The 25,956-nt window shown below is 41.3% G+C and overlaps 2 protein-coding genes across 7 annotated transcripts in view; one reads left to right on the top strand and one right to left on the bottom strand.

The window, feature by feature from the left end:
- Nucleotides 1–1,672, top strand: part of CAPN2 (calpain 2) — a 68,368-nt gene extending 66,696 nt beyond the window's left edge. The window contains exons 20-21 of the mRNA XM_053604890.1: nt 130–188; nt 719–1,672. Of these exons, the coding sequence (XP_053460865.1) occupies nt 130–188; nt 719–742 (83 nt within the window). The 3' untranslated portion in view covers nt 743–1,672. The remainder of the gene's footprint in view (nt 1–129; nt 189–718) is intronic.
- A 5,423-nt stretch (nt 1,673–7,095) lies between these two features.
- TP53BP2 (tumor protein p53 binding protein 2) overlaps nt 7,096–25,956 on the bottom strand; it is a 125,524-nt gene continuing 106,663 nt past the window's right edge. For all 6 annotated transcript variants that reach the window (XM_053605336.1, XM_053605341.1, XM_053605339.1 and 3 more), the window contains exons 13-18: nt 24,018–24,793; nt 22,322–22,459; nt 20,942–21,075; nt 18,180–18,346; nt 13,367–13,566; nt 7,096–9,787 (exon numbers count right to left, since the gene is read on the bottom strand). In XM_053605336.1, the coding sequence (XP_053461311.1) occupies nt 9,746–9,787; nt 13,367–13,566; nt 18,180–18,346; nt 20,942–21,075; nt 22,322–22,459; nt 24,018–24,793 (1,457 nt within the window). In that variant the 3' untranslated portion in view covers nt 7,096–9,745. The remainder of the gene's footprint in view (nt 9,788–13,366; nt 13,567–18,179; nt 18,347–20,941; nt 21,076–22,321; nt 22,460–24,017; nt 24,794–25,956) is intronic.

Here is a 25,956-nt window from a genome sequence, read left to right as displayed (position 1 = left end):
AGTAATTTTGAGAAAAGGAAGAAGTAGCTGGGTCATTCAGTGAAAGCAGCTGCCAAATTACAGACGAGGATAATGTGATCACTAGTTCAGCTCACTCACTTCTGCCATCCTCTTTTTCTCCCTCCACAGATATATTTAAGCAGCTAGACCCTGAGAAAACTGGAACTATACAGCTCGACATTATCTCTGTATGTCAGGGGTTGGTCATGGGGGTGGGGAGGCATGGGGCGGGAAGACTGTTAACTTGAGTGACCTGCTTTATTTATTTATTTATTTTATTACTATTATTTTTTTGAGACAGAGTCTCACTCAGTTGCTTTGGGTAAAGTGCTGTGGTGTCATCATAGCTCACAGAAACCTGAAATTCTTAGGCTCAAAAGATCTTCTTGCTTCAGTCTCCCAAGTAGCTGGGACTACAGGTGCTCAACACAATGCCTGGCTAGATTTTTAGTATAGACAAGCAACAGAGGAGCAGAGTGCCATCAACCTTGTAATATGATTCATGACCTCTGATTCAAATAACACACAGACTACTGACCTTTAAAGACAGATACTAGAAATTAAGTAGGAAAAAAAGACAAGTTAGTGCACTGATGTTTTTAGCCCTTGATCAGCTTTTCTGGTACAACAGTTTTTCAGAATAATCTATAGGTATTTAAATAGCCTTTAATTTAAGAACCTGTCACTAAGCTGACTTGTTTTTCTTTCTTCCTCACAGTGGCTCTGTTTTTCAGTACTTTGAAGTTGTAACTAATGTGCTGGAAGACTTCTCCTGACAGAAAATCAGCTAAGGACTAAGCTTCCACAGAGAAAACACTTTGTATCTGAACTTTGAAACTAGGGGAACATTTACTTAAACTGATGATTATAGCTGAAAATAATGATACTGTCTATTGGAGATAGAACTTTCACATAAAGATAAAGATTTGCATATTATTATATTAAATGAAAGTGAGTCACTTAACCCTCAAAGAAAGCTTTAAATCTGTAAATAGTACATACTTTTTAACTTTTCCAAACTTTCCTGTTTATAGCAATATTAAACCAGGAAAAAAATGCAGGGAGGCATTTAACAACTGAGCAAACATTAAGTCAATTTCCAAGGACACAGGCCCTTGCTGGGAATATTTAAAGCAACTTCAAGTTTAAAAATGTAGCTGTTGCATCTACCAAACAGCAGTCCAGGTATTATCGCTTCCCTTGAGCAAACCGGGTAATATAATGCGTTATGAAATAAATCTTGTCAAGGCATCTAAGGAATCTCTGTCACTTGGTTAAACAAGCGACAGGTTTTATACAATATTGATTAGTAACAGTAAATCACTCCTTTTAGTCCTTGACCATATCTTATGCATTTCACCTTATAAATACTAGAAAGATTCTACTCTTGATCAGCTGAAGCAGCACACTAAAACCAGGACTCCAACTTGCAAACCAATATGATAAAAGACAAATCAAGCTGTTGCCACCTCAAAACTTTATGAACATGACCACCATCGGTATTTGTCCAAATTAGAGGAGACATCACTTAAGAGTTCTTGAGGAAATGGCACAAGCTTGTTTCCTGGCTTTACCTTGGGAAAAATGCTAGCAACGTTCTAAAAATATTGCCTTGTTGCCTTATCTTCTTCCAATTGTACTGTTAAATAAAGAGTTACCCCAAGCAGTCCCACCATGCTGTGTTTTCCTTCCTTGGAGGGTAGCCCCAGAGGCCGGTTTATGAGAACACACAAAGGTAGCTTGTTTCTCCTTTAACAAGTGAGTTGCTTGTTCATGTATTCAGAGGAAAAGGCATCTTTTCTTTTTTTTTTTTTTTTTTGGCCAGAGCTAGGCTTGAACCCACCACCTCTGGCATATGGGGCTGGCGCCCTACCCCTTTGAGCCACAGGCACTGCCCAGGAAAAGGCATCTTTTCATTTTTTGAAACAGAGTGTCACTCTGTTGCCCTGGGTAGAGTGCTGTGGCATCATAGCTCACAGTAACCTCAAACTTTTGGGCTCAAGTAATCCTCTTGCTTCAGCCTCCCAAGTAGCTGGGACTACAGGTGCTCACCACAACACCTAGCTAGTTTTTCTATTTTTAGTAGAGATGGGGTCTTGCTATTGCTCAGGCTGGTTTTGATCTGAGTTCAAGCAATTCACCGGCCTCAGCCTCCCAGTTCTAGGATTATAGTCATGTGCCACTGCAACTGGCCAGGAAAAGGCATCTTACTTAAAATACTGAACCATGAAATGTTTGAAAAATCCAATACAGAAACTGATAATTTGACCATACAACAGGGCAGCTCTGGTTTCCCCTGCTTGTTGGTCTGCTTTAGGGAGGTACACAGACTCACATGTCTCTCAGGGAGCTCCCTGCTCTACCTGCCACCCCATTTCACTTTAGCCAACTCCTACAGGTGTCAGGAACAAGCAAGGGAGCTGAGAAAACATGCAGATTAAATCACTGGTCTGCTGCTGGTACTCCTTGAGGAAATCATAAAAAACAGGAAAAATGTAAGATGATTTGAGATACACAAATGCCACCCTAACATTCCTGAAAAGATAAAATGGATTTCCCGAACAAGTTCTTCTGGCTTCCAGGTGGATCTTAAGGGCACAGGAGAGGATGAAGCCCATGAACATGCAGTGGTCCCAGTGCCCTCGGGTCCGTGCTTTTTCTCTGTTCAGCTGCACAGGTCTCAGGATGGAGTGGTAGATGGTAGGGCTGACTCAGGATAGAAGGTAGTCAAGGGAGTATGGCTGAAGGCCCAGAGAGGAAGGAATGGAGGGTGCTGAGAGTGGATGACACACATCACGCTGGCAGGAGAGGGAGGGAGGGCAGGAGGATCAGCTTTAGATGCTGAGGGAATGGAGGAGTCGGCAGAAACCAGGTACAGAGGGGACAGAGAGGCAGCCCCTCCTAGCCCACAGAGGATGTTCCAAACCTGGGCTGCCGTGCCGGGTGCCACATGCCTCCTGTTGCCCTTGCTTCCATAGAGCTAACCTAGTTCACTTTTCTACTTTTAAAAGTCTATGGTCACAATATAAAAGACAACATTAACAAAAGAAGTAAGATTCGTGCTTATCATTGCAAATTTTCAACATAGGTAAGTAAAGTGAACCTCAACTTTCTGAGCCAGTGTGAACTCACCCTAACCTAAACCCTCACTGCTCCCCTCCCTGAATCTCTGCTCTGAAGGGCAGTCTCAGGCCTATTGGTTAGGCCCTCTGTGAGCTCCTCAGTCTATCTTTAGGTATTCTTTCCACAGGTATTTCCCCACTGCATTTAAATATACCTAAGTGCCGACACGCTACGGTGTACTTAATCTCACAACTCCCCCTGCCATGACCTCCCCTTCCTCCAGGGTAGATATCAGGCTAGATATCAATTCTTCATTTCCTATAGACTCTTCCGTTAACTGCCTACTGCTTTTTTTTTTTTTTTTGAGACAGAGCCTCAAACTGTGGCCCAGGGTGGAGTGCTGTGGCATCACAGCTCACAGCAACCTCCAACTCCCAGGCTTAAACAATTCTCTTGCCTCAGCCTCCCAAGTAGCTGGGACTACAGGCGCCCGCCACAGCACCTGGCTATTTTTGGTTGTAGTTGTTGTTGTTTGGTGGGCCAGGGCTGTATCCGAACCCGCCAGCTCTAGTGTATGTGGCCGGTGCCTTAGCTGCTTGAGCTACAGGCGCTGAGCCTTGCCTACCGCTCTTAAACTGCCGCTTTTTATGATCACCAGTTACCTACAAATGCTAAATCCTATAAAAACATAGTAGCCATTATCTCCCTGGACCTTTCTGCTGTCTTTAACACCATTCGCGATTGCCCGTTTTGACAGTTTACATTCCCCAGGTTCCTTCTGGCTGCTTCTCTTGATGCCTCCGACTCCTTCCGTGTGGTGCTCCCTGTCTCCCATAGGTAAAATTCCCCAGCGGCTCCACTGCCATTAGAATCTGAGCACAGCACAAGTTTACACACTCCCCTTTTTAGCACAGTCCATTCTCCCACTGCTTTATTCTTTTTTTTTTGGAAAAAAAAAAATCTATAAATTCTGCTACCATAAAAACACATCCATAGCATCCACTGTATGTCACAAGAACCGGAAAACAATAAGCCATTAGTAAGCTACGTTCAACATTAGAGAAATGGGTGAATAAATTATGTGATGGAATATTATGAAGCCATAAAAAGTCAGGCTTAGATTCATGATACAATGTCAAGCATAAAGCAAGAGAATACAGAATTGTTTAAACAGTTCACTCTGAACTACAGGAAAAAAAAATAGATAAGAAAGATAACAGGCTTGGCACCTGTGGCTCAAGGTGCTAAGGCGCCAGCCACATACACCTGAGCTGGTGGGTTCGAATCCAGCCCAGGCCTGACAAACAACAGTGACGGCTGCAACCAAAAAATAGCTGGGCATTGTGGTGGGCGCCTGTAGTCCCAGCTACTTGGGAGGAGGAGGCAGGAGAATTGCTTGAGCCTAGGAGTCGCAGGTTGCTGTGAGCTGTGATGCCACAGCCCTCTACCCAGGGTGACGGCTTGAGGCTCTGTCTCAAAAAAAAAAAAAAAAAAGACAACAAAGAAATATGCCCGTGTAGAGGGACTTTACCTAACAATTGTAATCAGTGTAACTGGCTTATTGTACCCTCAATGAATCCCCAACAATAAAAAAAAAAAAAAGAAATATGCCCGTGTGAATGATGCCTCTAGTCTCTAGAGTGGTCTTTCCCCATGACTTGTAACTGTTTCTGTGTTTTTAAATATTTCCATAAGAAGCTTTGATATAAGGAAACTTTAATAATAAAACAAGTAAAATGACAAATAGGGAGAATAAAAACAAACGGCATCATGGGTGGCGCCTGTGGCTCAGTGAGTAGGGCGCCGGCCCCATATACCAAGGGTAGCGGGTTCAAACCCAGCCCCGGCCGAAATGCAACCAAAAAACAGCTGGGCGTTGTGGCGGGCACCTGTGGTCCCAGCTGCTTGGGAGGCTGAGGCAGGAGAATCGCGGAAGCCCAAGAGCTGGAGGTTGCTGTGAGTCCTGTGACATCACGGCACTCTACCGAGAGCAGTAAAGTGAGACTCTGTCTCTACAAAAAAAAAAACGGCATCCTGAGATTAAGAAATATAAAACTGAGACTATCAGTTTTCTAATTTTCTTTTTATTTTTTTTTTGGTTTTTGGCCGGGGCTGGGTTTGAACCCGCCACCTCCAGCATATGGGACTGGCACCCTACTCCTTGAGCCACAGGTGCCGCCCCAGTTTTCTAATTTTCACATCTTCCTTTTTCATACATTTGTGTAATTCTCTATTTACCAAGTACTTCCGTGGGTAGTACTTAGTATGGTCTTCCTCAACAACTGAAGCATGTGGTGGCAATGGTATGAAACTCCACAGATTAGGAAAATAAGGATCCCAGGAAAGGTCACAGGATGGATTAGTAAACCAAACAGTTCTAGACTAGAATCCATGTAATATGTTTCCTGTTGCTGTTGTAACATAATAACACAAATTTAGTGGCTTGAAAAATAACCAATATTGGCTTGGCGCCTGTAGCACAGTGGTTATGGCACCAGGCGCCAAACACATACACTGGAGCTGGCAGGTTTGAACCCAGCCAGGGCCTGCTAACCAACAACGACAACTGCAACAAAAAAACAGCTGGGCATTGTGGTGGGCGCCTTAGTCCCAGCTACTTGGGAAGTTGAGGCAAGAGAATCCCTTAAGCCCCAAGAGTTGGAGGTTGCTGTGAGCTGTGATGGCACAGCACTCTACCAAGGGCAATAGAGTGAGATTCTGTCTCCAAAAAAAAACATACAAAAAACCATTATTGCACTGTTTTGTAGACTAGAAGTACAACACCAGTTTCATTAGACTGACACATTTCTTCTAGAGACGAGGATGATTCAGGCTCAGGTAGGCAGTGTTCAGTTGGCTTATAGGACCAAGAACCCCATGTCCTTTTTGGCTTTCAGCTGGGGTTTTTCTCAGCTCCCATGTGCACTTCCCTCTGCCTCAGCCTCCTGCCTTCCTCTTCTGCCTTGAAGGAAGGCATCTTCCGATTACACTGGTCTCACCCAGGTAATTCAAGATAATCACCCTATTTTAAGGTAAATTGATTACTAAACTTAATTAAATCTGAAAAGTCCCTCATGGCAGAGCAGTATAGCACCAGCCTGTGCACCGGGGGTGGAGGATTCAAACCTGGCCTAGGCCCTGCTAAAAAACAAACAAACAAAAAAACAGGCTGGGCAGGGTAGCTCAACACGTGTAATCCTAGCACTTTGGGAGGCTGAGGCAGGCGGATTGCTTGAGCTCAGGAGTTCGAGACCAGCCTAAGCGAGACCTCTCTTAAAAATAGCCGGGCTTTATGGCAGGCATCTGTAGTCCCAGGTACTAGGGAGGCTGAGGCAAGAGAATCGCTTTGAGTCCGAGAGTTTGAGGTTGCTGTGAGGAAGGACACTACCCAAGGCAACAGCTTGAGACTCTGTCTCAAAAAATAAAAAATAAAGGTTCAGCGCCTGTGGCTCAAGCAGCTAAGGTGCCAACTACATACACCTGAGCTGGTGGGTTTGCATCCAGCCCAGGCCTGCCAAACAACAATGGCTACAACCAAAAAATAGCCAGGTGTCGTGGCGGGCACCTGTAGTCCCAGCTACTTGGGAGGCAGAGGCAGGAGAAAACACTTGAGCCCAGGAGTTGGAGGTTGCTGTAAGCTGTAATGTCACGGCACTCTACCCAGGGTGACAGCTTGAGGCTGTCTCAAAAAGTAAAAATAAAAAACAAAATAAAATAAAATAAAAATAGTTCTTCCCATGGGGAAGAATTCAAGAGTGAGCCAACTGGCTCGGTGCCTATAGCAGTGGTTACGGCACCAGCCACATACACCAAGGGTGGAGGATTCGAACCTGACCTGGGCCAGCTAAACAACGACAACTGCAACAAAAAATAGCCGGGTGTTGTGGCAGACACCTGTAGTCCCAGCTACTTGGGAAGCTGAGGCAAGAGAATAGCTTAAGCCCAAGAGTTTGAGGTTGCTGTGAGTTGTGATGTTACAGCACTCTACTGAGGGCGACATAGTGAGACTCTGTCTCAAAAAGAAAAAAAAAAAGTGAGCCAACAGAGTAAAGCAAAAGCAAGTTTATTAAGTAACAAAGGAACAGAAGGAAGGCTCCTCCTCAGGCACAGAGTGCCCGTTCTAAGAACACAGAGTCTTATTTTATACTTATTTAACTTTATGTTAAGCAGGTGGATTATTCATAAGATTTCTGGGAAAGGGGTAAGGAATTACTGAAATTGAGGGTCTCTCCTCTGAGGTAACTTCTAGGAGTTTCCATGGCATTTGTAAACTGTCACAGTTTTGGTGGGAATTTCTCTTAGCATGCTAATGAATTATTATTAGTGTATTCTGAGCAGTGAGGGTAACCAGAGGTAACTTTCATTGCCATCTTGGTCAGTTTCCCCAATGCTTCCCATTTTTGTTTGTTTTGAACAGTCTCAAGCTGTCACCCTGGGTAGAGTGCCATGGCATCATAGCTCATAGCAACCTCCAACTAGAGCTCAAGCAATCCTCTTGCCTCAGTTTTTCTATTTTTTAGTAGAGACGGGGTCTTGCTCTTGCTTAGGCTGGTCTCAAACTCGTGAGCTCAAGCAATCCACCTGCCTTGGCCTCCCAGAGTGTTAGGATTATAGGCGACTGCCTCCTATTTTATCAGGGACCTTAGCTTGAGCCTTGTAACTCCTTAGTGAGCAGGGCCTGCTGGTTCCCTATGTCAACATTAAGTGAGGACTTACTGTACCTAAATTAGTGCTAGACTGAATAACCAGTGAACAGGATAGAAGGGGCGTCTTTGGAATTTTGCCTGCCACACTGGGGTCTTTTGACGTTGAGTTCAGGCTGTTCCTTCTTCATTACCTGAAAGGTATGGTATGTTCTTTCATTTACCTTCCTTGTTAGAAATGTTACTTGTGAAAATGAGTGATTACTGGTTTTTAATTTGTATCTTCTATTAAATACAATAGTTCCCCTAAGCAAATGGGTTTCAAAACAAACGATGAACTTGGCAACATATTAATAAAACAATGTGGCGACTTCGTGCACATGATTTTTTACTCCACAAATCAAGAAGAACTTGAAATAAAATAAGGACACTAAAGCAGTCCGTTAGAGGTTCTAGGTAAAAAGTGCAAAGCAGGTTTCTATCACCATGATCTCTAAGATCTTTTTTTTAAAAAACAAAACTTAGTTCTATACCAAAAACCACCCAAACTCAGCTAGGCTCAGTGGCTCAACACTTGGGAGGCAAGGCAGGAGGACCACTTGAAGCCAGGAGTTCATGACCAGCCTCTGCAACTTATCAAGTCCCCATTTTAACAAAAGATAAAACAAAATATTTAAAAACTCCCCAAACTCATGAAATGCAAAACAGAGAGTTTTTTAAAGTAAGCAAAGAAAAACATATACATTTAATCACTTGGCTGCTAAAGAAATCTTATTATAGTACATACATTTACATTAGGCAGTTTGTTATTTTTCAGCTGGGTAAGACATTCATCCATTCATTCATTCATTCATTCATTTACAGAGTCTCACTTTGTTGTCCTTGGTAGAGTGCTGTGGTGTCACAGCTCACAGCAACCTCAAACTCTTGCGCTTAAGCAATTCTCTTGCCTCAGCCTCCCACATAGCTGGGACTACAGGCGCCTGCCACAACGCCTGGCTATTTTTTTTTTTCTCACTCTGGCCCTGGCTCAGGCTGGTCTCAAACTCTCAAGCAAGCTACCCACCTCAGCCTTCCAGAGGGCTAGGATTACACGCATGAGCCGCCACCACACCCAGCCAACTTGTGACCTTTAAACAAGGTCTCTTTATGAAAATTAAAGATAAAAACTAGTGAACAATTTACAGTCAAAAAGTTTAATTTATTACAATTATTTTTAAAGCTAGCTATGAACTTGACAAACGTTATGGGTAAGTCTATACCAAGTCTCTAATTATCGAGATACAAAAGACAATAAATATAAATTCAAATTCAGCCTACAAATAAGATTCTAAGTCTAACTACTGAAAGTATAGCTTAGTTTCAATATTTCAAATGTATGTAAAATCCTTAAGATGCTACAAGAACTCATACAATAAAGTTATTGCTCATGGACAACCAACTGACAGTTCTTTGCTGATAATATACAAGTATATGGCACCATCCAGCCTTCATACAGGCCCCCGAGGGACTCCTGGTGTTAGGGGAACATCAGAGATGGTGCCATAATGGCACTAGTCCTTCCTGGCATACAAGCAAGTGCTAAAAATGCCCACTAAGCAGGATATGAAGCCGATTTCCCAACAGTCCAATAAACGTCCTATTTTTTTTTTTTTTGTGGTTTTTGGCCGGGGCTGGGTTTGAACCCGCCACCTCCGGCATGTGGGACCAGCGCCCTACTCCTTGAGCCACAGGCACCACCCATCCTATTTTTTATAGAAAACAGGATTATCACTGTATATTTTTCTGAGTGCTACATGGAACACCTTTGCTCCAACACAGTATGGTCTGCTCCCTTGTAAATTCCATTTCATCATGCTGACTGTCCTCTAGTAGTGAAATCTTTAATCCTTCATTTTCTTCCAGAGACATTCTTCACTGCTTTGAAGCTACACAGTCATTAAAACAAGTCTTTTGAAATTTTTGCCAAAAACAAGTGTATTCTTCTTTTTAGTGATAACAGATATCAAATCTTCATTAACTAAAATGCTGTTAAAGTTTCAGGCCAAACTCCTTTGTCTTGGTTTAATTCTTGGGTACAGCTGTAAGAGAGTTAAAAAATATTTACCTACTATACAGATGTGTGGGAGTACAACAAATTTTCAAGAAATAATGGAGGGGTTAGGGACAGTTGTCAGGAAGGAAATCAAAGTAAGAAAAGCATTCTTTCCGGCATGTAAAGCACCCAGAGCTTCCAAAGTACACAAAAGATTCACATTTAGCAATGTTTTAATCAGCCAGACTGCAAAGGACAATCAGAGATCACAAGGATCCATCCATTGTGACAATATCATGGAGCAATGATAGATGCACAACAGTTCTAGGAGGCAGGGAAGCAATTTATACAGCATGTTGAACTATAAATCAAGTCTAACAGGGGAGACAAAGGCAATTTGCAACATGCTGTCCGTGCCAGCACTGTGAGCTTCTACTAGCACAGAAGAAAGACATGAAACTGAAGTCTCTTTTAACTTTACTTGCAATGGACATAACATTGTGTCATGGGATTTGAGACTGTCAGGAACAAAATGCCACAGGCTAAAAGTCTACAAACTTAAGGCAAGATAGGTGGAATTTTTTCTTTAGAATTTTGTCCTTCTGTGTTTTCCATAACAAGAGCTCGAGGAGACAGTACAGTGTTAGCAAAGGTTGCAAGGTCTCCACTCTTGAAGCCAGGAGCAATGCAAACTAGTAATTCAACTGACAAACTGAACAAAAGCCCTCCAAGAGAAAAAACTGGTTTACTGAAAGAAAGCAGAGCCAGACTAATAAAAGACTATTTTCTTATCTTAGAAAAGATATTTAGCTAATGCGATTTTTTAGACTCATAGTTCAGACCAGACTAAAAATCCAACATGTATGCACTTTTAATTTTTTGGAAAAACATCAAAAGAAAGAAAAAAAGGTTCTGTAGAGGACCCTTCTAACTAGAAAAGATTTCCAAAGGACTAAGAATATCTAAATTTAGGACTAAAAGGAAAATCTTTGGGCTAGACTGTTAATTTCAGAATTTCTGAGAGCCACACACACAAGACTCAGGGTCTCTAACCAACTGCTTCCATACTTGGGGACAAATAATCCCCTGCTTCATTAACAGGACCTCTTTGTTAGAAATTTTAAGTAATTCAAGAGCTCAGCTATACAACACATTAATGTATACTTGGAAATTGCTAAGAAAATAGGCTCTAATGTTCTCACCACAAAAAATAACTATGTGAAGTGAGACATGTATTAATTAGCTTGATTTAGCTATTCCACAGGTTTCAAAACATCCTGTCATATACCATAAATATACACAATTTTATTTGTCAGTTTAAAACAAAAATTAAAATAAAAGGCTCAAATAAGCAATTAGTTCTAAGAAGGTAGAGCCCTTCCTGAATAAGAAAATATAATCAATCAAAAGTGCTTTAATTTCCTATCAACTGTTATCTACTAGATGAGGCCGCGTGAGAAGAGACTGCGACAGTGTAGAAGCTAAGGGACGTCCTTGAAAGAGAACCACCTTTATGTTTCTACTTTTCTCTGGTAATCTGAAAGCTTTTTGTTTGAAAAAGGGCTCCATTTCCTAAGTTTTTTCACTTTCATTATTCTTTATAAATTCAATTATGATCACAGAAGTAAATACTGTCTAAACCCTGAATGTTTGTTTCACTGTAAATTCTGCTATCAGGAAGGCAGCAGTCATGATGTCTGAAGTCACTTACTCCACAGGTGAGACAAACCAAAACAGGGAAGGGAGAGTCAGAGTCAGACTGACGCTGGTCAGCATCCAGCCAGCCAGGTCCCAACACTGTACTCATCTCAAGAAACCCCATAGAAAGTAAGGCCTAGGCCAGTGATTTCAACCAGTATGCCGTGAGGGGATCTTAGGTGTGCCCCGAAAATTTTTAAAGATTATTAATTAAATTATTTTCAAAAGAAGTTCAAAACAGGGCAGCGCCTGTGGCTCAAGGAGTAGGGCGCCGGTCCCATATGCCGGAGGTGGTGGGTTCAAACCCAGCCCGGTCCAAAAAAAAAAAAGAAGTTCAAAACAGTCAGTATATCCTTTCTTTTCTACTTTTTTTTTTTTTATCAACATAATTTAAGTGTGCCATGGAAGTCTAACTATAGGTTCAAGTGTGCAGTGAGATTAAAATGGTTGAAAAATACAGCCTAGGCAGTGGGATCACTCACAGGCAGGCTCCTAGATGCCAGAGTAGTGGCTCATGTCTGTTTTCTGGCACTTGACAAGAATACCAAGAATAATGCTGCCATTTGCTCCATACGAGATCCCTGTGTTATCCTGACAATAATCTTAGAGGGCAGGATCCTCCCAGCCTCCTGCCTTCCCTCTGCAGCCAGCTGCCTGGATAGTAAGTACTGCAGGCGGCTGTGAAGGGACATGGAAGCCGGTGCCCAGGACTAAACACTGTGCATGCCATATCACACCAGACTTTGCTTTCCCTCAAGTCCTCCTCACCAAAGGTGAGTCTTATAAGCAGTTTTAACTTATACTTTTATCTCAGTCTCTCCATCATCCTTCTATTTCTCTCTCTTTCACACACCTAACACATCCCCTGTGCAAATACAACTGCACAAGAGAACAGATGAATCTACAAAAGAGCTTAACACAAAACCCTGGAACGTGTTACTCCAGCTTCCTCTCCTCTGTCTGACCATACTCTACCCCAAGGGTGGGGAACCTGTGGCCTTCTGGATCCTTAGGTGTGGCCTTGAAGCTGTAGGTGAGACTCTATTATTTTCTGGGTTTTTATGAAATTTAAATCAAATAGAGAAAAAACAAAAAATCCTACCCTTTGCCCCATTTAAACTATTAGATTTACAAATCCTGATGTAGACGGATTTAAGACTTATTTCAAATGTCCTAAGTTTAATTCTGATCATAGTATGCAGTTATCTCTAGTCTCTCTCTCTCTCTTTTTTTTTTTTTTTTTTTATTGTTGGGGATTCATCGAGGGTACAATAAGCCAGTTACACTGATTGCAATTGTTAGGTAAAGTCCCTCTTTCTCTCTCTCTTTTTTTTTTTTTTTTATTGTTGGGGATTCATTGAGGGTACAATAAGCCAGTTACACTGATTGCAATTGTTAGGTAAAGTCCCTCTTTCTCTCTCTCTTTTTTTTTTTTTTGAGACAGAGCCTCAAGCTATCGCCCTGGGTAGAGTGCTATGTCATCACAGCTCACAGCAACCTCCAACTCCTGGGCTCAAGCAAGTCTCCTGCCTCGGCATCCCAAGTAGCTGGGACTATAGGTGCCCACCACAATGCCCAACTATTTTTTGGTTGCAGCCGTCATTGTTGTTTGGTGGGCCCAGGCTGGATTCGAACTCGCCAGCTCAGGTGTACGTGGTTGGTGCCTCAGCCACTTGAGCCACAGGCACTGAGCCTCTAGTTTCTTTATAAATGTAGGCAGGACCCTGGATCTGTAGGAGCTGGCAAAAATATAAATATGCTATTGAATCATTGAAAGTATAGCTACAAGTTTAAATCTAAGATTATCAAAATTTTTAAATTCTATCTCTTATTAACAAAGGGCAGTGAGGTACACTATATCCACAGCAGTTCTGCAAAGCCCCTTTCTGACACACATGAAAGTATCGTAAGTATTGGAGTAACTTACTCCCAGCAAGTTGCGTGGAACATATCCTTCCTTGTCATTAAGGCGTGCCCACCACCACTCGGTCTCATCTTCATCCTCCCTGCGGATGACTGTCATGCAGTCTCCTTCTTTCATGGGCAGTTCATCATCATTCTGAGGTTCGTAATCCCAAAGTGCATAGATGAGTCCTTTATTCATAATGCCCATTTTCTCCTGCACTCCTAAAATCGACAGTAAGACACAGCATAGAACATGTAACTCAGAGTATACCACTCTTTAGAACTTTTAACTATGGGAAACAAAATGGGAAGCAATTAAATACAGGCTGGAATGTCAGAATTACTAATTAAACATCCCAAGGTGAGGGGCAAGGTGTACTAGAAGGCCAACAGCGTAAGTACAGGGAACACACCAAAATCACACCAAGGCTTGCTACCATCTCTAAAGCAGCTCCCAATCTAGCACTGTTATAAGCATCTATCAAAACTGGCCTTATTCAGAGTACAAAAGCTTTGCAAAAATAAAAAACCTATTTGAGCCTAGGATAATAAAAAAGTGAATGATATGCCTGTCAAATTTCACCTTACACCTAAATGTAATGACTAAGGTACTCTTAACTACACTACTTCATTCTTTACCTAAAACTCAGACCAGACAGGAAAAAAGATCCAAAGTACTATATCTATTAAAGTGGTTTTGATCAATTTCCCAATGGAGAAAGATAAAAAAATTATAAAGTATGTTAGAATGCAAAAATAAGGCATTTTAAGGGCTGGGCACGATGGCTCACACCTGTAATCCTAGCACTCTGGGAGGCCAAGGCAGGTGGGTTGCCCTGAGCTCACAGGTTTGTGACCAGCCTGAGCCAGAGCGAGACCCCGACTCTAAAAGTAGCTGGACTTTGTGGCAGGCGCCTGTAGTCCCAGCTACTCAAGAGGCCAAGGCAAAAGAATCACTTGAGGCCAAGGCAAAAGAATCACTTGAGCCCAAGAGTTGGAGGTTGCTATTAGCTATGACGCCATAGCACTCTATGGAGGATGACAAAGTGAGCCTCTGTCCAAAAAAAAAAAGGCATTTAGACATATAAAAATCTATATACAGTCAACTCTAGAATAATGAGAATCAGAATTCTAGAAGATGCTGAAATTCACAAACTGGAGAGGGAAAAATCCTCAAAAGTCCTCTTTTATAGAACAACAGATTTACAAATTAGCTACTACAGTAAATTTTACATTTCTTTACATTTCTCCATTTATACCTTCCTATCCTAAAGGGCAATGCTAACAGGAAGTAACAGTCACCAATGGGCAGGATAAGGAAGAAAGTGAGAAGGAAAGGAATTAGATGATGACCTTCTCAGCAATTCACAGTTCATTACTGTCTCCCCTTTATGATTTTTTTTTTTTGAGACCTAGTCTCACTTATTAACCCTCGGTAGGGTGCGATGCTGTCACAGCTCACAGCAACCTCCAAATCCTTGGGCTTAGGCGATTCTCTTGCCTTAGCCTCCAGAGTAGCTGGGACTACAGGCGCCCATCACGACGCCTGGCTATTTTTTTTGTTGCAGTTTGGCCGGGGCTGGGTTTGAATCCACCACCCTCGGTATATGGGGCCGGCACCTTACCCACTGAACCACACGCACCACCCTCCCCGCTTCTTAAAATTCCTGATTTTAAGAAGTCAGGAATATATCTGCTTCTTTTTGCATAGTCTGAGTTTTCAACTTATGTGAGCACTAAACTATCAATTATGAAATTATATTATTCCTGTATCAATTAACAGATATGGCACACAGCATCTCTTTCTCTCTCTCTGGATAAAACTGGAACAAATTTTTCCAAAAGAAGTTCTTCCGTAAAGGGTCAAATAAATTTCCAACTTTCCCCCTATTTAAATAAGACACACAAAGCATGACAGACTGGTAAGGACAATACAACTTGATATAAAAGTCTACAAAGTTTTAAAGTAGTCAGATGTACTACCTGTTTGGGATGAGAATGGGATAGGAGAGAGATTTAGATATTTTAGAATACTGAAAATAATAGTTCAAGTGCCAACTTCCAAGAAATTATTAGAAATGGAAGAAAATTTCTTATTACTCTGCTATTTACTAGATTAAGAACTGCAGATTATAAAAAAAAAAAGAACTGCAGATTATGCAAATTACTTTTAAAATTTGAGGGGCCTAAAAACATGCTCAATATCATTGGTCATTTGGGGAATGCAAACTAAAGCCATGATGAGACTTCATTCCAAACCCACCCAAGAGGGGCGGCGCCTGTGGCTCAAGGAGTAGGGCGCCGGTCCCATATGCCCAAGGTGGCGGGTTCAAACCTAGCATGGGCCAAAAACCAAAAAAAGAAAAAAAAAAAAAAAAAAGTGTGACCAAACCCACCCAAGAATCACAAGAACTCTCTGCTAAATGTGCATTACTGCAACCTGGCAATAGATATTCACCAGAAGACAAGCACAAAAACGTTCATAGGAGAACAGAGGGAAGGTGAGCAGATGAAGGAAGGGACGGAGGGAAGAAGGAAGGAAAATAGCACAGCACAGCGAAAATAAATTGTAGCTACATGCAACACAAGTGAATCTCAAATAGTGTTCAATGAAAAAAGGCCATATAAGCACCAGTATGATTTATTTTACATAAGCACTTAAAAACAGGGAAAATGAAAAATATTAGTTATAGGATTCATATACAAATGATGTAACTGGTTTTTTTGTTTGTTTGTTGCCGTTTTTTGCTGGGGCTGGGTTTGAACCTGCCACCTCTGGTAAATGGGGCCGGTGCCCTACTCCTTTGAGCCACAGGTGCGGCCCTGTGACTGTTTTTTAGAAACAAGGAATGCTGAACTTCAAAGTAACAGTCATCCCATGAGAGGGCCACATCAGAAAGGGACGTCTGGATGAAGACAGACAGCTGGGTACATGATTCCTCACTGTGTTTACTCTATTACTGTTACTATTTAAACTGCACATCTGTGTCATAAACTCCCTGGATACCTAGGATATACTTCACAAATTAAAAAAAAAATCTCTGACCAACTATCCCTAATGTTTTTAAAAATCATATCCTACCAGGAGACTGGTTGGTCTCCATCACTAAGCTACCTTGCTCAGAAACAATTGCTCTTAAGTGCCTGAGGGCTATTTACTTTAGCTGAAGGGAGAGAGTCTTTGAGAGTAAAGCAGTCTTTTTAGAAAGATAGATCTTAGTCTTTAGCAGAGTTTAGTGATCTTCAGCAGAGATCATCTCCTGTTCTGCAGGCAGAAGAAGTGACACAGTCAGAGTAAGCAGGTCTGTGATAGACTGCGCACACTCCCAACTTCCTGCTCCTCCAGCCTAATATAAGGCTGATCTCATGCCTCTCAACACCACAGGTGGAAAGACTGCCAAGTCAGTAATGCTCTCATCTCGCAAGCTCTCTGGTGCTGGTTAGGAGAGCTAAATCCCTCTCCATGCCCCTTTCACCAAGGTGTTCCATTGTTGAACTATACAGGTATTTCTTACAACTCTCACTCCTCCTACCCATAGGCTATATGGGTTGCTACAATATCCCACACATAAATATAGCTCAATGATTAATAAATTTAATAGAGCAAATGTATATTAATATGTCATGTCAACTTTAAAACATTATGTTACTATATATCTTATGGCTTGTAGTTCAAAGCAAACAAATGTCAACAATAAAAACTAACAGTTGACAGAGATAAAGAAAAAAACTTGGAAGTTTGAGGTTCTCACTCTAGTCCCTTCCCTTCTCACCTAGAGCTTTGAAACATGCATGAAGACAGGGAAAACTGTTAAATACAGAAGGCAGAGGCATACGTCTGTAACTTCAGGGGTCTTTCAATAAACTGGTAAAGGAGTTTCTAAGAGCTTGAGCAGTATGGAGGTCTTGGACGTCCTCAACTGTCTCTGTCCTTCCTCCTCCCCCATTTCTTCTCAGGTCAAACTGAAGAGGAAAATTAATCTCAACTTCTAAGCCTTGTAAGTAAAAATGCCAGCCAACATGTAACCATCTAAAACTTCAAATCCATGTTTTATTTAGGTATAGATCTAACGCTAGCAATCACAGTCATAAAATCAAGGAAACAAAAGAGTTAAAAAAAGTAGCTCTAAAATATATGTTATTTTTATTTTACTTTTCTTTTTCTGTAGAGACAGAGTCTCACTGTACCGCCCTTGGTAGAGTGCCGTGGCTCTCTCACACAGCTCACAGAAACCTCTAACTCCTGGGCTTACGCAATTCTCTTGCCTCAGCCTCCAGAGCAGCTGGGACTACAGGCACCCGCCACAACGCCCGGCTATTTTTTGGTTACAGTTTGGCCGGGGCTGGGTTTGAACCTGCCACCCTCGGCATATGGGGCCGGCGCCCTACTCACTGAGCCACAGGCGCCGCCCTATTTTTATTTTACTTTATGACAAATTTGATTTCTAGGAAAACTGGGACCATTTGGATTATTATAATGATTCTGCATTTCTCCAGATTATCTTGCGGGGGGTGGTGGTGGGTGGTGGTGGATTCTGTTTACTTATTTGCACAGATACACCACCACTGGGTAAGTGCTGAAGCCTCAACAGAGCATCTTTTGTTGGTCAAAAGCCATTAACACCAGTAGGTCAGATGGTGCATCTGTAGTTTAAGATGGCCCTGACAATAGACGTTTCAAGGATACAAACAGAAGCGGTATTATTATCTGTGACCAAGGCTATCCTATTTTCAATGCTCAGGACTATGTATATATAACACAAAAGATTCTTTCCAAATAATAAAAATACTTATATTATATCCTTATAACACATTGACTCCTACTTATCACATACCATAAAGAAACTGAGAGCACTGGGTGTAGCCTTCCTCCATTTCCTCACACTTATCTGCAGCAGTCTGCATGTCACTGTAGGTCATGGCGAACACAGCGGCTCCTGACTCCACCAAAAACTTACACACTTGGACATTGTTACACGAGGCAGCACAGTGCAATGGAGTCCTGTGAAGTAAGGCACAGCAAAGGCTGGAAATGTTTCCCTGAAGTGAAAGGCTGCAATAAGACATCTGTAAAGGGAGTTTTTGGGTCTCTCATCTACTAAGTTCTTTCCTCTGAAAACCTCTTAACCAGTTTTTAAAAACCAGTTTAACACAGATGACTAAATCTATCAAAGAATTACAGTCACAAATGAAAACATCACAGAGTAATGGACCACACTAGGGCTAGCAGCTTGAACAATGCAAAGAGTCAAGGAAATGAATGAAAAGAAATGAAATCTGTGTAATAATGTAAAAAAACACATATAATAAAATCAATTTAGGTCTATATTCTGGAGTACCCTGCCTAATTATTTCTGCTAAAGTAGAGACCTAACAGTCCTTAAATTATATGACTTCATTCAAAACACATGCCTTTAAATATTCCTTTATCATTATCAATTTTGAAAAGTTGTACATATGAACTACTTTTGTATTTTTAAAATCTCAAATTAAATTATAATTGAAAAAAGATGTCAAATCAATTTAGACCAGAAAAATAACTGTAACATATACACATTTCAATCCATTTTAGGTCACTGGTTAGTAGGAACCTATTAATGTTATTAAAGAAAATCTTCTCCAACAACTCAAATATTTCATAACACATTATAAATGACCCCAAGCTAACAAGAGTGTTCAACTGCGGCCCATGGGCTTCATGTGGATTATGTCAGGACTTTTTTGCTTATCTGTGATGGCAGAGATCACAGAAATTATGCATAGACCTTTCTTTATATTTTTGGTTGTTCATCAGTTTCCATTAGTATTTGTGTATTTAACATAAAGCCCAAGACAACTTTTCTTCCAAAGTGTGGCAGAGAAAAGGTTGGACACCCCTGCATATACAAGAAGAGCCAGTACCACTGCCTAAACTTAGAAGGTGAGTTTTAGAATTTTTTTTTTTTTTTAAGATACAGAGTCTCACTCTGTAACCCTTGGTAGGGTGCCGTTGCATCACAGCAACCTCCATCTCTTGAGCTTAGGCAATTCTCTTGCCTCAGCCTCTCAAGTAGCTGGGAATACAGGGACCCGCCACAACGCCCGGCTATTTTTTGTTGCAGTTTGGCCGGGGTCAGGTTTGAACCCGCCACCCTCGGTATATGGGGCTGGCGCCCTACTCACTGAGCCACAGGCACCACCCAAGTTTTAGAATGTTAATTAAGCTCTGACATACTTAAGATTTTGTTTCTTTACTCTTTCCTTCCCCTTTATTTTATTCCCCTGGGGTATACAATCGTTAAAAGAAAAAAAATTGTTTTTAATTCCTTGTCTCCCATTCCAGAACACTAGCATTTATGATTTGGTAATTATTACTATAGATTTTTTACTGCACAGTTTTTAATAATTAACAATTATATACAATGTAAATGTCCAATATTAGGGAAACAAGGACATCACAACAAATTTAGAATTTGCTATTTACCCTGTAATGTTAAAACAAACTGCATACATATCAGGAGCTTAACCACATTCGCAAAAGTATATAAAAAAGAACTTGGGGCGGCGCCTGTGGCTCAGTCGGTAGGGCGCCGGCCCCATATACCGAGGGTGGCGGGTTCAAACCCAGCCCCGGCCAAACTGCAACCAAAAAATAGCTGGGCGTTGTGGCGGGCGCCTGTAGTCCCAGCTACTCAGGAGGCTGAGGCAAGAGAATCGCTTAAGCCCAGGAGTTGGAGGTTGCTGTGAGCTGTGTGAGGCCATGGCACTCTACCCAGGGCCATAAAGTGAGACTCTGTCTCTACAAAAAAAAAAAAAAGAACTTGAAGGAAATATACTAAAATAGTAATGGTGTTTACTTCTGCATTATGGGGACACAGGTGGCTTGTTTTCCTCTTATTTCTAATTTCATGCATTTTCCACAATGCACACACATTATTTTTGTAAGTATGAATTTTTAAAAACTGCAACCAAAATGCTTCTCCAAGTATTATTTATAACAAAATAATTAGAAAATAATCCTAATGTCCAACAAGAAGGAGACGGTCATAATAAATGAGTACACAGTCATTTGGTAAAATAATGAGGCTAATTTAAATTTATGTATACTGCAAAAGTAATTTATATATACTCACAAGAATGTAACATTATACCACAATTATTTTCCAGATTAAGATAAAAACAGGCTATAAAATTATAACACTAAATACAGTATAATTAAAGCTTTTTAAAATCCTACATAGGGGCCCGGGTGCAGTGGTTCACACCTGTAATCCTAGCACTCTAGAAGGCCGAGGTGGGTGGACTGCTTGAACTCACAGGTTCAAGACCAACCTGACCAAGAGCAAGACCCATCTCTAAAAATAGCCGGGCATTGTGGTGGGTACCTGTATTCCCGGCTACTTGGGAGGCTGAGGCAAGAGATCTCTTAAGCCCAAGAGTTTGAGGTTTCTGTGAGCTATAACACCATGGCACTCTACCAAGGGTGATATAGTGATACTCTGTCTCAAAAGAAAAAAAATCCTACATAGGGAAGATTCAATTTTGTTTATTCTTCCACAAAAATAGCACATTATAATTTAAAACTAAACTTTGATCGGAACGTAAAAGAAAACCTTACCATCCATCACTATCAGCAGCATTTACATTTACACCAAACTGTACCAGGAACTTAACGATTTCTGTGTGCCCTGCACACACAGCATTATGAAGCGCTGTGATGCCTTCATCATTAGGCAGGCTTGGGTCATCGACCTGCATCAATAAGAAGAGTAAGCATCATTCTAATTTCTTGTCACCAGAACTGTCACAGCTAACTAGCTCCTTAGGGTAAAGAGAACAGAAATAGACCTTTGTGGCGTTTGTAAAAGTCATAATTAAAACCTATAGGAGCCAAAACAACTATACCAAGAAGAAATTTAGAAATAAGACAGACAGAATAACCACATTAAGTAGGCAGTCACTATAAAAAGGTTTTAAAAAACCTGAAGAAGTACCAGAAACAAGTCATTTTTGTTTATTTATGCTCCCAACTCCCCACCACAAATTAGTTTCTAAGTAAAAGTTACATTTTCTATGGAAATGGAAAAAAGGTCAACTAAAAATATCTCAAATAGTAGGCTTCTGAAAAGAAGGGACTGTGTCTCTAACTTGATAGTATATAGTATAAATCTACCTATAAACAGCTGTTTTTTTTGTTGTTGTTGTTTGTTTTTTATTGTTGGGGATTCATTGGGAGCTGTTTTTTTTTTTTTTTAAGAGACAGAGTCTCACTTTGTTGCCCTTGGCAGAGTGCCAGGGCATAACAACTCAAAGCAACCTCCAGCTCTTGGGGTACGCTCCGCCACAATGTCCAGCTATTTTTTTGTTGCAATTTGGCCGGGGCCGGGTTCGAACCCACCACCCTTGGTATATAGGGCTGGTGCCCTACTCACTGAGCCACAGGCACCGCCCCCTCTATAAACAGTTTTTAAAGTAGAATAATGACCTCCTTAAGAAAGAAAAGTACTCTAGAGGACTCTTAAGTGAAAACTGAGCTTCTGCGTTAGCAAAATTTTATAATCATACCTTTAAAACAACATAGCCTATGGGCTCGGTGCCCGTAGCACAGTGGTTACGGTGCCCTCCACATAACACTGAGGGTGGTGGGTTGAAACCTAGTCCAGGCCAGCTAAAAAAACCAACAATTACAACTGCAATAAAAAATAGCCGGGTATTGTGGTGGGTGCCTGTAGTCCCAGCTACTTGGGAGGCTGTGGCAAGAGAATCGCTTGAGCCCAAGATTTGGAGGTTGCTGTGAGCTGTGATGCCACAGCACTCTACTGAGGGCAATACAGTGAGACTGTCTCAAAAAAAAAAAAAAAAGACATAGCCTATTTTAGAGCATGCTTCAAAAAAGAAAACCATTTAAAAGTACAATTTCTCTACACCAGCTTTCTAATTAGAGCTTTAAAGCAAAATACAAGCTCATATTTAAGAAATTTACTAATTATACTCATACCTCATAAATAATTCTCTGTACAAGGTCAAATTCTCCCTCCAAAGATGAATCCAAAAGTAAAGCAAGGGGGTTGAATTTCACTCTCATTCCGTGAGCAATACGCTCTGAGCCGGTTTTACGCAAGTTTGTCCTTTTGCCCTGCAAAGGAAATGGATGGAGAATTAAGGATCCCGGTCTAAGCAAAAGAGACCAACCATAACAAATGGAAAAGAACCTCTTAGCTAAAGAGAGACCATCAACAACAATAGGAAGGAACAACTCCTTAGCTGAATAGTGAAAGGAATTTTAAAAATACATTTTTAGCATACCTTATTCAATTATAACCTTATTCAGAAATGTATACATTCAAATATACAGCTTAACGAATTTTTGAATTTTCATAAAGAGTTATGCAAGAAAGAAGAAGGAATCTGACTTTATAGGACCTAATGAAATTATGCTTGGTTAATACATTATAGCATAAACTAAGCTAAAGGTATAATCTTAAATAGTAAATACATTGGCTTTAATTAGCCAAGATTGGTCTTTAAATTACCTATCTGATGTGCTATAGCAAACCCCACATTCTTAAATTTAGAAACAACACAGCTCAGAATTACAATAGCTAACATATATTGAATGATTAATCATCTCATCTTCACAAAAATCCAACGATTCAGGGGCGGCGACTGTGGCTCAAAGGAGTAGGGTGCCAGCCCCATATGCCAGAGGTGGCGGATTCAAATCCAGCCCTGGCTAAAAACTGCAAAAAAAAACAAAACAAAACAAAAATACCCCCTGATCTTTCCTAGTTTACACACAAGGAATGAAGGCATACAGCGTAAACCAGCAGAGCTAGAGTGCAAATCCAGGTAAACTGATTTTTCTTTGAACCCCTTCCTCTTAACCAATTCACACTATAGTGCTTCCTCAGGGGAAAATATACAATTAAGGTAAATAATATAGATTAGTCCAATAGATTACTCCACCTGAGATATACCAAGAAGATAATTTTTTTTAAAAGGCAAAATTTTAAAGACCAGATCTAACATCCTGTAAAACAGGTATCTCTTAAACACAATTAACAAAGTGAAAACATTTCCGACGGTGTGATATTACATACTCCACCTACTTTCTAATTTTATTTTCTCTCACATGTAGAAAACCAGGGAGTTTTGAAAAATATTAAATAGCAATCAATATACTAATTTCAATGTGCCCCTCCCACCCTCTGTCTAGTTCTTCCTTCTTGCCACTTTATCCAGAACCCTTCCAATTTTATCACTGTTTTAAGTTTGAGATTTCACCTGTTTCATTAAAAAATAATTTCCACTACTAGAAAAAATTGAAAAAGGAAGAAATAACCAATGAGGGAAGTTACATCATCTGCCTCATTTCGCACAGCTAAGCTAGTCCTTTCAGTCCCAGCCGAGGGATGCTTTCCTAATATGTGACATCAGCTGGAGAGGACACAACTGTGGTGTTTATAGGGCTAAGAACAAAACTCTGTTTCTTCCACAAAGAAATGGTTTCTGTCTAAAGTACAAAAAAAGTTCTCAATATTGAATAAATTGCATTTTGATAACATTTATAAGATCAACTCTGTGCCAAAGGAATTATAAAATAAATTGGCAAAACTGGAGAAGCATGTGAGCACCCAGAAGACCATGACAAGGTAAAAGACTCCTGAGAAGGCCAGAGATGCCGCATTACTTACAGGAGGCAGAGAGATCTGCCCAGTGATCTCAGGTGGGCGCATGCTCACAGAGTCCTCTCCAGGCCCTTCGGGCTCCCCAGAAGGGTACGGAGGGGGTGGGTAAGGAGGGTACTCTTCCAGGTACACGTCAAGCAGACGGGGAGCCTCTGGATTTGGTTCTTCCACGTTCTGTTGGAGATCAGGGCTACTGTCTGGGACTCCTTCAGGCACATGATCAAGGCCTGGAGAAGGAACTGGCATGTCACTGTTCTCTGGACCGGCACTCCCCATAGCCTCTGGGGACAAAGGTTCAGGAATCAGAGAGACCACTTCCTTCTGGGGCTCCACATGTAAATACGGATTCGGGATTTCCACTGGGCTTTCTGAGCTGGCAGTCACTAAAGCTGACTTAGATGGGTATGATGGGACAGAGATGGTCTCCATGGCAGCAATAGTGGTCCTCTGGTACAAAAGTTTCTGAATATTGGGCCCATTAGGACCTTCTGGCTCTGTAATAGAACTACGTTTCTTCAGTGGCCTTGGTGCATTAGACAATTTCTTTCGTAGGGCTTCTAAGTCAGCATCACTCTGGTTTCGGTAAGGATTAGATAAGAAAGGCAATAATTTGGTTGGGCTGAGTGGTCGAGGAATTCTTTCGTTTTCATGGTTCTCCTGAACTGAGGAAATAGGCTCTGTGTCAGGTTCTGGACTGCCAGGCTTGCCCTGGCTAGTGGAATAAATGTTCTCTGGGTGCTGTTGTGGATTTTGGGCAGCAGCAATCACAGGTTTGCCATATACTAATTGGAAAAGGGGAAAAAAAAAAAGAAGCCCTGATTAGCATTAATTGAACAAAACTGGCAAAAAACAGAAACAGCTAACAATAACTGAAGCCCTCTTTTGATTTCATAGTTATTATTACATAATGCCTTTCAAATAAAAGTAATTTTTTTTTTTTTTTTTTTTGGTTGCAGTTTGGCCAGGGCTGGGCTTGAACCCGCCACCCTCGGCATATGGGACTGGCGCCCTACTCACTGAGCCACAGGCGCCACCCCCAAAAGTAATTTTTTAAAAATAACAAATGACAAGGCAATGGTCCCAAACCCCCCACTGATTATAACACACACCATTATCTCAGGAAAAAGTAAGAAAATGTTGCCAATTATTAAGAAATTATTGACTGTAGCATCCAAATTTAAAACATCCAAACGTAAAAAACATTTAGAACCAATGAAATCGGTAATCCTCTCATGTGCCCAGATTAAAATTAAACATGCACTATCCTATCTTTCACACTTTTCTTTTTTTTCTTTTTTTGTGGAGACAGAGTCTCACTTTATGGCCCTCGGTAGAGTGCCATGGCCTCACACAGCTCACAGCAACCTCCAACTCCTGGGCTCAAGCGATTCTCTTGCCTCAGCCTCTCGAGCAGCTGGGACTACAGGCGCCCGCCACAACGCCCAGCTACTTTTTGGTTGCAGTTTGGCCGGGGCCGGGCTTGAACCCGCCACCCTCGGTATATGGGGCCGGCACCCTACCGACTGAGCCACAGGCGCCGCCCCTTTCACACTTTTCAAAAGTGAATTAGTATGAGAAGTATTTGGCTCATAAAATTATTAAGAACCACTTATATTCCTCCCACCCCTGTTAATATTCTGACTGTATCAGTCAGGAGGGGTGGCTCATGCCTGTAACCCTAGCACGCTGGGGAGGCCAAGGCAGGTGGACTGCCCTGAGCTTACAGGTTTGAGACCAGCCTGAGCAAGAGGCCTGTCTCTAAAAATAGCCAGGCATTGTTGTAGTCCCAGCCACTAAGACGGCTGAGGCAAGAGAACTGCTTAAGCCCAAGTTTGAGGTTTCTGTGAGCTATGACATCACAGCACTCTACGAGGTGACAAAGTGAAATTCTGTCTCAAAAAAAAAAAAACTGACTGTATCAAAATTATCTAATTCCCAAATTATT

This window comes from Nycticebus coucang, chromosome 10, assembly GCF_027406575.1.
Source record: "Nycticebus coucang isolate mNycCou1 chromosome 10, mNycCou1.pri, whole genome shotgun sequence".
Lineage (NCBI taxonomy): Eukaryota > Metazoa > Chordata > Mammalia > Primates > Lorisidae > Nycticebus > Nycticebus coucang.
Note: the sequence above shows the minus strand (reverse complement) of the source record. Positions and strands in the feature narration are given on the sequence as shown.